Genomic DNA, 11,440 nt, shown 5'->3' on the forward strand with positions numbered 1-11,440 from the left:
AAAATATCTTCTTTTGTGTTTAGCAGAACAAAGAAACTCAAAAAGATCTGGAATAAATTAAAGGTGAGTAAATAATTACAAAATGTACATTTTGGGGTGAACTATCCCTTTAATTTTAAGTTTTACTTGTATTTATTTCATTTGTTTGGCTCTCAAAGTGCTGTTAGCCATTGTCTTGCATTTTAAGACTCCAAAATGGCCACAGTTTCAGTTACAAATCTACTTTATTGTTCTACTGAAGAAGAAAAAAGTCCCCTAAATCCCAGATGTCCTGATGGTGAGTAAAACAAGAGCAATTCTCGTGTTTGGGTGAACTATCCCTTTAAGCAAAGTTAAGCAACAACTTGCCAAACCAAAAATATCAAAACACCAACGCAACGCTGTGTTAACAGTTAAATCAGGCTCCTATGAAGAGGGAAGGACCTCATTAAAACACTGAATAATTACTCTCACCAGGAAAGCTTCGTGGCAATGCCGTTCAGGACGTTATTTGAGGACACACCTCCATATTTGGGCCAAGAGCGCATCGGTGTTACGACACTTACACCAACTGTTACTTTAATAATACAGTAAAATATTTACATTACATGCACTCACGTACAGAAACACATGCACTACGGAAAGCTTCTCGAATATTGTATAACATGTCTATTAGGCCGCTTTAAATGTAATACTTCAAAATTCGTGGTCTACGAACAGAATTGGTCATAATTAATCAGAAGGTCTGACCAGGGCATCACAGCACTGCAGGGAGTGGCAAGGTTATTATGTGTTACCGTTCACTCCTGCTAAATAATACACTTTCTTGCTTCAATGCAGCGCGTGGTGTTGAGAAACAGGCATATAAAATCATCTTGTGGCCAAAACATTTCGCAGAATAATTAAATGAAATCAGGCTCTTACCTCCGCTCAGTGCGTTATCAGCTCAGCTCCATCATTTGGCTCCGCCCACCGAGCGGCTGAGGACGCGCAGTCTCCCGCGGCTCCGCCCACTGCTGTAAAACGTCGTTTGTATGCGTGACTTTGAGCGGTGTTCTGGAGCCGGTGGTCCGAGAATCGCCGCATGACGTTGGCGAGGATCCCCCCAGAACCCCGAGGTTTCCTCCTTTGCGCACCGCTGTTTGAGAGGTTGTGCCGGGAGAGCCGAGCCCCTTCTACTGCGGCGAACTGAATCGATGGATGACGTGCAGTCACACTAGTTCATTCAGTAACATCAGGCCATCTGCTAATGAAACCGGAGCTGACAGCGGTCTCTGCCTCTGAACACGACTACTGCAAGACCTGTAAAATGTAACTTCGTTTTGAAGAATTTTGAAGAATTATTACATATATAAGCGAACTATTAAACACAATAAACTTTATTTAATACGTATAACCCCGCAAGGTAACAATACTGGTGTTTTCATGAATGAAAAAATTGCACATTTTTGTTTTATCAAATAAATTATTTAAATTACAAAATTTTTATTTATTTTTAATTGGGGAGATATGTGATCAGTAGTTTGCAGATCAATGGCAAATGTTTTTATGGCTATGCTTAGTGCTTAAATATATATATATATATATATATATATATATATATATATATATATATATATATATATATATATATATATATATATATATATATATATATATATATATATATATATATATATATATATATATATATATATATATATATATATTGTTGTGTCTGTTCAGTGATTCAGCAGATATATCTATTTATTAATAAGATTTTGAGAACCAACATTACTGTTTTTAAACAATCGTATATTATTACATGATGCAATATCGTACATAATGTAATATATGCAATGTACATGTGCAAGTAAACAGTATAACTGTAATTTGAGAATAATTACCTAAAAAATATTTTTACAACTGTAATTATAATGTAATACTGTAATAAGTATTGCTGTAATACATAACATATGTGTATTATTATTACTATTATATTACTTTGCAGTAATTAACGACAGATAAAAAAATAAAATAAAATTAAGGTCTACATATGATATATTAGCATATTGTTTTAATACGACTGGAATATTTTAGAAAGAAAACAAGCTATATAATATAATATAATATAATATAATATAATATAATATAATATAATATAATATAATATAATATAATATAATATTCACAAATCTAACAAAAGGTTTGTTTTTATTTTTTGGTACTAAAAAGAGAACTATACTACTACTACTACTACTACTACTACTAATAATAATAATAATAATATTTAATAATAAAACAAGACAATTTTTCTACGATTTTTCCTCTAAATATAAGCAACAACCCAAAGAAAACGTACGAAAACAGAATGAACTTATATTATTATTATATCATTATTTATATAATAAATATATAATTATTAATTCAGTATTGCTATAACACATTAACAACTAAAAAATTATAAACTCTAAAGTCTACATATAATATATTAACATATGTTTTACTTTAATTGTTTTACTACGACTGGAATATTTTAGAAAGAAAACTGGCTATATAATATAATATAATATAATATAATATAATATAATATAATATAATATAATATAATATAATATAAATCTCACAAGTCTACTATAAGACCTTTATTTTTAGGCACATTATCGCAGAAACCTTCCATAAAAAGAGAACTTTAAAAATAGGACGACGACGGCAACGTACCCGGAAACGCGTAGTCGAGGAAACGGATATACGCAACGTTGCGGAAGAAAATGTATACAATGGCAATTTGGAAATCAATTAAGTTGTGAAAAAAGAGCATTAATTGCCTTTCTTTGTGGTGGCTGTGTTATGGAATGGCGGACCGTGAGCAGTAGCGCTCCGTCAGACGCCGCGGTTTCTCCTCGACGGCTGCTGTTATTTGACGCGTTGGGCAGAAAGAGCAGGTATATTTCTGACATCTGCTGAGCTTGACAATATATAGCAGGAGTTCAGTGTTTAGATTTTTGCGTTAAATGTCGACTAAATAAACACGCAGGTAGGGCGAAATGAGTTCTGCAGTTCAGTACGTGTGCAACACAAAAACTGAGCTTTTTTCAGTCGCACTGAGTTTAAAATCCCCTTTATTCGCTGTAAATGACGCCAGTTTTATTTATTTTAAACAACAGTCTGAGATTAGCATGTTAGCCTGTACGTGCTGCGTGTGTTTGTAAAGGTTATATGGGCTGCGTTTATGTTTGTGTCAGTAATGTGTTATTTTAACGCTTATAAAGGCTACTTTGGAGAATGAGTTGATTGTTTCGCGAGGGAATCCAGAGGAGGTTGCACATATAAAAGGCTGTCTGGAAGATGCCAAGAAGAAAACAGCAGAATCCACAACCTGTCAAATGTAAGCTGCTTTTTGAGTAATACTGACAGCAGAGCGATTCATTCTGTTTACTTGTGTTTTGATTAGGTTGTTATTTATATTTAGAGGGAAAATTATAGAAAATGGTCTTGTTTTATTATTAAAACAGTCATGTACTCCCTGAATTAATTCATCCAAGTCTGTCCGGTATCATTTGGATGTTAGCACTTGTGTGTCACAGTTTCAAGGACTATACATTAATAATGATGATAATAATAATAATAAACTAATTTTAAGCATAGTAAAGTATTCAATATAGACTACCGATCAAAGGTTTGGGGTCAGTTTGATTTTTAAATGTATTAAAATAAGCTTCTCCTGCTCACCAAGGCTAAATTTGTTTTTTATAAAAAATACTTAAAATGTTATGAAATGAAATGTTATTGCACTATAAAACAACTGTTCAAAGGTAGTTTATCATTTAATTTAATCATTTATTCCAGTGAATTTCAAAATGAATTTTCAGCTTTATTTCTCCAGTCATCAGAGCCACACGATCATTCAGAAATCACTCTAATATTAATTATTATCAGTAGCAGTAGTATTAGCTATAACGACTGGACTAACAATTTTATTTGAAATTAAATACATTAAGTAATAATTAAATATTTAATAAATAAGTATTTAACATTTTTTACATTTAATAAATGCCGCCTTGATCAACAGAATCATTTTCTTCAAAAAACAAGATGGTTTAAGTTTCTACAATTTTCCTCTCTAAATTCACTACTTCTGTTTTGTTTTGATTTTGAACTTGATTTTAGTTGGATAACAAGCTTAGTAGTACATTATTACGGCACATATGCTGTGATGTATAAGATATACTTCTGTTAATAATGTGCATACACCATCTTAAAAAATATAATGTGGCAAACAAAACTAGAAATTAGTGTTTGTGTCAGATTATGAACATCTAGAAATTCAGGAGGTTAATTATATATTGACATGTATATCTAGACATTCGGAGTAATATTTTAATGACTAAATATATGACTTGATTCTCTTTACTTACTTGTTAAATGTAACCTGCTTCTGAAACATTGGTTGATTCACTATTAACCCTTCCTGTATGAAAAAAGAAAAAATAAGTTTCACTATTTTCAATCTCACCCAGTAGATGGCAGTACAATCATAGCAAAGCTAGACTATCAGTACTGCATAATGAGCTTCAAAATATGAGAACCCACTATAAAATGTGGGAGCATATCTAAACTCACACTTGTGGTGTCTTTCCATCATGATCAGCAATTCTACCAAGCACTGGGAGGACCTATTAAAATAGCTGACACTAATTTGAGACAACAAAATTAAGATAAATATAGCAAATTATGTTATTAAATTTCAAGTTATGCTATAATTTTGTCAAATTATGCAAAAAGTAAAAAAAAAAAGTGTCATCATAGATAATCTTATTCAGAAACAGATATGCTGTTGAAATCTATTAACAGGACATAAACTGTGACTTGATGGACTTTACAGACTAGGTATATATTATATTTATAACGTTTTTAAGTGCATATACTTGCAGATACATTCGGTTCTATAATTATTATATTTATTTTAATGACTTGTTATTAGCTCATATGATGATTGTTATAAATGCACATAATCCCATGAGGTGGTGTGCCGGTTATTCTTGTTTATTTTGTTTCAATAATAAATGTAGAACACAGTTTGTCTTTTAGGAAACTTCTCAGTGCTATGAGCTATGCATGACTTAAAATACTTTCACTTAACTTTTTTATTTTACGTCCACATCAACCAGAAACTTTTTTTTTTCCTATTGTGAAATATTAAATGAGAAAACAGTAGGCTTAGCTTGTTTTTTCTTCTGCTAGCTGAATGGATGTAGCATTCAGAAAGATGGGGAAATGGGTTTTAGAAGAGTTGGTACAACTTAATAGACTCCTCCTTTTCACCATTTCTGTTTGTTGTCAAAGCTGACAGTTAAAGGGGTGTGGTTAAATGTTAGCCACGCCCAATTCTTAAAACATAGGTAATCTGACAATTTTACTGAATAAAAAAACAAAGACACACAACCAGAGCAAAACTGCTACACATTTTCAGATTTCAATTAGAGATTAGAAGGCCAAACATTGTTTTTTTCTTAAATGACATGCAGAGATGAATTGTTCACCACAAAACTAGCAATGTGAGCTAAGTCATATGGCTTTATTTGTACTTTAACTAAATAAAAATGTTTTAAATAGCACTGGATAAGAATAATATTACAACAAACTTTAAAGTTTCATTAGTAATATTATGATCATAAAATTAACATTTTCATTTTAAAACTATTAAAGAGCACTTTTAGCTTACTTTAGCTTCGCATAAATGATAGAATTAGATTAGTTCATTAGTATTGAATATAATGCTTGAAAATAGTCCACAGCTAGGTAACTGTGCTGCATAATATCATTATGCCTGCTAGTCATGGTATGGCAGCAAAATCCTTTGATTATTATGTCAAAATGAGAGTATAGTTCCCACCATATTAGCCTAGAACCTTTCATCTTAACTTTCCACATATTTTACACAGTGATACTACAGAAGAATGAAGTTTTAAATGGGATATCATCTAAATTTTTTGGTCATTGTTGAGCAAGATGCTAACGGTCTAATCCGATTCAATGATTTATGCTAAGCTAAGCTAAAAGTGCTCCCGCCAGCCCAGTAGATCAGCTGAATGGATTAAAAAATGGTAAAACTCAATTGTTTAACTCTAGGAGAGTTTTAAAATCAGTCTGTTTCCAAAAAAGTGAAGTGTTCCCTTAACATGACTTGTCATGACATGACAACGCTCAGATAAACACAGAAATGGCAAACATCAGACTGTGCTTAAGCCCAGGTTATCATTTACCTGAGATAAAGAAACCCAGTTTTGGAGTAACATCACTTTGTTTGTGTTAACCATTGTGACTGGTAATAAAATGAAATGTAGTATTAAATTAATAAACGTTACGGCTCAATGCCTTACAACTGACAGCTAATTGTTTGCCTATTCACATGCTGTGGACAGTCACGTTGTAGAGGGTCAGGAAAAACCTGCCAGCCTGCTACATACATTTATATTATGAGAAAGAGCATCACTAGAGCCATTATTTTAAACAGGCTACATGTTGTACTTGTCCAATGGCACTAACATTATGACTAGGCAAAAAAAAAGTTTGTTAACCTATGGTTTAGCAAAGTATGTGTGAAACGTTAGTCTATAAAAACCCTTGTGAATCATGGATCAAGATGTCCCAGAATAAGGTTTAGATTGACCTAGGGATAGACATGTGAATATTGAGTAATGCAAAATATATTGAAAATGCATCAATGGTATCATGGCACTTCAAAATACCATGAATAACAATTTATCATTTAAACTTTTAGATTGTAATAATATTCAGAGTGTTGTGTTGGCAGTGGCTGCTTCAAACATTAACATTTTTACATTTTAATGTGGCCTACGGCTATTTATATGCCTCTTGTACAATAAGTTTATTTGATTTAGCTAAAGTTAATGTAATGACTAGAAAAGCATTTATTAATCTTATGTCATGCAAATTAAGTTAATAACTTATTAACATTCTGTAGTGTTTTTTAATTAACTTTAACAATGTGGCTATTTCTCACTTTTGATTTTAATGCAATAGCTGATGTTTACTAATGAGACATTAAAATGTTACTTACTGTATTTTATCATCATTTTGCTACTTAATTTGTTTAAACATTTGGTTTTTTCTAACATTTAAATGCAATAAAGAAATATACAAAGTAGCCTTTTTTGCAGCTTAGGTCAATATGATAATAGAGTATATCATGTAAATCACACTACATACTTGATACCAGACCGACAGATGCCTACTCATGGTTAAGCATTGTTAAATGTGAAACTAGGGTTAAATGTGAAAAGCAGTATGGAGATCTTCTTCTTTTCTACAACAGACACCATTGCTGAAGTATTTAACTATGACCCTTTGCTTTCAGTGGATTCTGAAGATGGTGTAGGCACTGTACGTCCAACAAACCTTACTTTTGAGAGCGATTTTCTCCTGGGACAAGAACTCGAGTTCTCAGATCCTGACAATGACCAAAAGATCATAGGCCTTGAAAAGTTCTCAGGTGAGATATGCAAGTTTACAATCTAAGCTTGTTATTGAAATGTTCCTGTCATCAATTACTTAATCTGTGTTTATGCCATGAAACTCGTCAGTTCTGATTTTGAAAACAGCACAGGTCTTCACAGTAATTGAAAAAAATAAAAAAAAATTAATCATGTATAAAAAGTTATGGACTGTTATTGTATGATGGCCATTATCAAATCCCAAAGATTCAAAACTTAGTTTGCTTAATTGCTGGAATTCATGAGGAGCCATACTCAGTAGGACATTACATTAAGGACACTAACTGCAGAAACTCACTTCGAATGTTCACATGATTATGCAAACGTGCTGCATTTCTTTCTGTTAGCAAGCAGTGTGATCTTTCATGTACAGATGGAAGAAGCCTGCTGCCTTGGAAAATTTCTTTGGTTTTGGCATTCTGACAGAACATAACATATCAAAATGGCAAATCAGGAAAAAATAGTGTGCCACTACTATTATATAAGGGTCATCAAGACAGTCATCACCATCAAGGACAGATTATAATAAGGCATATAGTCATCATCATCATCATCATCATCATCATCTCCTCCTCTCAGGGTTTTTATCATAGTTGTCATCATCATCATCATCATCATCTCCCCTCATCATCATCATCATCATCATCATCATCATCAGGACCATTATAGTCATCATCATTATCATTAGGCTGGGTAATCATCCACCTGGGGTTTCTGAAACGGGCGATATAAAGGCCCGTTCAGACTTCAGCCTCATTTCTACACTGCATGTGCACGAGGACGGAGCTTGCAGAGGGAAAACATAATTTCACAGAAACTCTGTAGCTCTGCGTTTTGTTGGAGTACCACTTGTTTATTTTCAGAATTGTATCCACTGGCTTAGTGTAAGTATAAATTGCACATTTTCTGTAGAACTTAATCTGTTAATATTTTGTTGAGAAATGTCAAGTTTTATTAGGGTCTTGGGAGAAATATATTTGAATGATTTTTGTCTGTGTGATTGTCTTTAATAGTCAGTAACTATTAATACTAAGATAATAGTGTTAGTATATACTTCATTTATTATTACATATTTACATAATACAATTTCTCCTTTTTTTTAAGCAGTAAATTGCTGAAATTCTGTTGCATTTGAAAGTAGTTTCAGTTTGCTGAAAACATATCGATACATCTGCATAATGTAATGCTGTGGTCTGTACAGCTGACATCAGTCTGCCTGGCTTCCCCCTGGGAGACGAGGAGAACTCCCCCTTCAGTCGACTCAGTATGGAGAGTGACGCTGACGACCTCCGCGCAACCGAAAGCGAACGTGAAGAGAGGGTTTCTGAGTCTGCCTTTCCCTCTTACCTTTCTTGCAGGGGCTGTGGTCAGCTCCTGGAAGACCCCTTGGGACCCGGCATGGACTTAGTGGGGCCCTACTGCATGCGCTGCTGCAAAGGGAATGTGGAAGGCATTGTGGACAGGAAGCTTTGCTCGGGCTTAGGCTTACAAGCAGAGTCTAGAGGGGGAGGGAATGAGGGGACTGGTGAGGACGGTTCCCTGAAGCTCCACTCATGCACGCTCTGTGGGTTCACATCACGCTACACTAATCATGTTAAAAGGCACATGAAGACGCACAACGGCGAAAAGCCGTACGGCTGTCCGCTGTGCTCCTACGCATCGGCACAACTAGTGAACCTGCAAAGGCACTTGCGCATACACACTGGGGAAAAGCCCTATAAGTGCAACACTTGCACATTTGCTTGTAGTTCCCTAGGGAACCTGAAGAGGCACCAGCGCATGCATGCAACCATAGGCCCGGGTCAGAGTGTCACTCAACCAGTCAGTGGCAATGGTTTAAACCACTCTACTGCAGCTCAGAAGGAAAAGGAAGCAGTTCCTGCTCCCACTGAAGGTAAGCAACATTCAGCTTTGTCTTCTTGATAGAAGTTTTTATAGAGCATTTCAGAGTTGTAATTCAACATCCTTCAGTTGCAGGCGCTGTTAGGTCTGTCACACGTCCCCACATGGGAAGGGATGGCAACTACTTGCAGACTTTTGATGGCCTCAGACTCGCGCAGCAAACATCAACAGGGGTGTTGCAGTCAGGACAAGCTGCTTCTCAACCTGCCGCACTACCCCCCATGTTCTTCCCCTTCACTTGTCGATTGTGTGGCATGGCCTTAGACGACGAGGACGGATCCTCAGCTCAGATCTGTGCCAAGTGCACCCTGGAGATGCTGACCAAGGACACACACGGATGCCCTGCTGAGCGAGGAGACAAGGTCTACACCTGTGCTGCCTGCCCCTTCCTCACACACTACCCGAACCACCTGGCCCGCCACATGAAAACCCACAGTGGAGAGAAGCCATACAAGTGCCCGCAGTGCGACTACGCCTCCGCGCACTTTGACAACCTCAAGCGGCACCATCGAGTGCACACTGGCGAGAAGCCCTACAAATGCCACCTGTGTGACTATGCCTGTGGCAACCTGGCTAATCTCAAGAGGCACCAGCGGGTGCATTCAGGCGCCAAACCTTTTCAGTGTGCGATCTGTAACTACAGCTGCAACCAGAGCATGAACCTGAAGCGGCACATGCTGCGCCACACAGGCGAGAAGCCTCATAAGTGCCAAGAGTGTGGCTACACCACTGGACACTGGGACAACTACAAACGGCATCAGAAAAAGCACAGCCTGGCTGGAGATGGCTGGGTTAAAGTGCCGTTGCCTGGAAATGAGGAAGAGGTGGAGGATGACGAAGAGGTTTAACCTCTTTTTGCAAGACTGCCGTCCGTATGAGATTTTACTGTAACAAGCATAAGCTTTGTTGGCTGTTGTTCTTTTCTTTTGTGCCCAGAATTATTTTAGACACTTCTTGGAATTGTCCATAAGCTGCTACATGAAGTCATGCACAAATTTAAAGAACATTACCTGAATGTCCTAATGCGGGGTTGTCCAGTTCTACTTCTGGAGAGCCAACCTTCCTGCAGACTCTAAACAAACACACCCGAAGCAGCTAATCAAGGTGTTTAGGATTACTCGAAACTTCCTGCAGGTTTGTGAGAGATGTGTAGAGTTACACTCTGAGGAAGGTGGCCCTCCAGGAACAGGTTTGGACACTTCTGATTAATGCCTTTGAACAAGGCAGTCTGTGTTACCCAAAGCTCTCTAAGAGCACCCTTAGCCTGACTGTGGTTCATTTATCAGTGCCATACACACTACAGCACCACTGCCATAGGAAAATCTTCAAGCCTGGCGCAACTTTGCATGCACTTGAGTTTACCTTGTTTGACTGTTTTGAGGTTTTATGTGATTGATCATTTGTCTAGCCTACTGGCAAAAATGCCTTCGGAGTTCAGCATTATGATGTGATTTTCGATCATCTTGTTTTTGCTCACACTAAGTCGGGGCGATTGTGTTGCCTTTTATTGTTGTGTGTGTCTTATTGACTGTGAAAATGCCATTTGTCTGAGTTTACTTGAAGAAAAATGGTGCGTAGTGGATATTCGTGTCATGCTGAACATAAAGCATTTATTTTTTAAGTTGTTCTTTGAGGAATGTTAGGCATGCATATGCCACCCATGGCATTGACAGCTATACTGAAGGATGATAGTAACCATAGGCACCATTATGCAGTTACACCTTCAGGTTGCCAAGAAATGACTGGAATTGGTGAAATCTTGTAGGGTGTGTGGTGCTTGAGTGTTTTCTCGTTATGCAGTGGTTTCATTAATGCCTTAAATATCCTCAAATAAAACCATTTGTGTTGAAACTTTTTCTCTGTCTCGACACATTTCTCATCTTTCAGTCACAGAAGAACTACATGGAAGAAAGCTACTACTAGGCCAGCAGGATGTGATTAAGATGATGAGACAGGCAATGTGTAATCCTCACACTTCCATAATGAGAGCTGTAATCCTCCCTGCAGTCTGCTGCGAACAGCACCGGTAAACATGCTAATGAAGACAGAGCCCCGGGCAGTAC

At 36.4% G+C, this 11,440-nt stretch overlaps 2 protein-coding genes across 9 annotated transcripts in view; one reads left to right on the plus strand and one right to left on the minus strand.

Annotated features, from left to right (window-relative positions):
* si:ch211-278j3.3 overlaps nt 1-1,133 on the minus strand; it is a 48,890-nt gene extending 47,757 nt beyond the window's left edge. For 5 of the 6 annotated variants that reach the window (XR_015517882.1, XR_015517881.1, XR_015517880.1 and 2 more), the window contains exon 1: nt 904-946. The gene's annotated coding sequence lies outside the window, so the exon portion shown is untranslated. Of the gene's footprint in view, nt 1-903 lie in introns of all 6 variants that reach the window. The other variant, NM_001443504.1, reaches the window with a different exon arrangement.
* A 1,552-nt stretch (nt 1,134-2,685) lies between these two features.
* znf513a (zinc finger protein 513a) lies at nt 2,686-11,233 on the plus strand. 3 transcript variants are annotated; one of them, NM_001309467.1, is made up of 5 exons: nt 2,686-2,903; nt 3,231-3,346; nt 7,340-7,474; nt 8,677-9,369; nt 9,447-11,233. In NM_001309467.1, the coding sequence occupies exons 2-5, from the start codon at nt 3,307-3,309 to the stop codon at nt 10,223-10,225; spliced, it is 1,647 nt and encodes a 548-aa protein (NP_001296396.1). In that variant the 5' UTR covers nt 2,686-2,903; nt 3,231-3,306; the 3' UTR covers nt 10,226-11,233. The 3 variants fall into 3 exon arrangements, with proteins under 3 accessions (NP_001296396.1, XP_087153835.1, XP_087153834.1); XM_087297709.1 differs by having other exon boundaries at nt 2,734-2,903; nt 8,834-9,369; nt 9,447-11,232; XM_087297708.1 differs by lacking the exons at nt 2,686-2,903; nt 3,231-3,346; nt 7,340-7,474 and adding an exon at nt 8,055-8,359 and having other exon boundaries at nt 9,447-11,232.
* Nucleotides 11,234-11,440: the final 207 nt, after the last annotated feature.

This window comes from Danio rerio, chromosome 20 (assembly GCF_052040795.2).
Source record: "Danio rerio strain M-AB ecotype USA chromosome 20, GRCz13ab, whole genome shotgun sequence".
In the NCBI taxonomy this organism is placed as follows: Eukaryota; Metazoa; Chordata; class Actinopteri; order Cypriniformes; family Danionidae; genus Danio; species Danio rerio.

What these genes read in the sequence shown, in the direction of transcription:
- znf513a (NM_001309467.1), top strand. Translation starts at nt 3,307, where the DNA reads ATGCCAAGAAGAAAACAGCAGAATCCACAACCTGTCAAAT. An exon ending in GAATCCACAACCTGTCAAAT is followed by an intron (nt 3,347 to 7,339) that starts GTAAGCTGCTTT and finishes CTTTGCTTTCAG; the next exon opens with TGGATTCTGAAGATGGTGTA. An exon ending in AGGCCTTGAAAAGTTCTCAG is followed by an intron (nt 7,475 to 8,676) that starts GTGAGATATGCA and finishes TGGTCTGTACAG; the next exon opens with CTGACATCAGTCTGCCTGGC.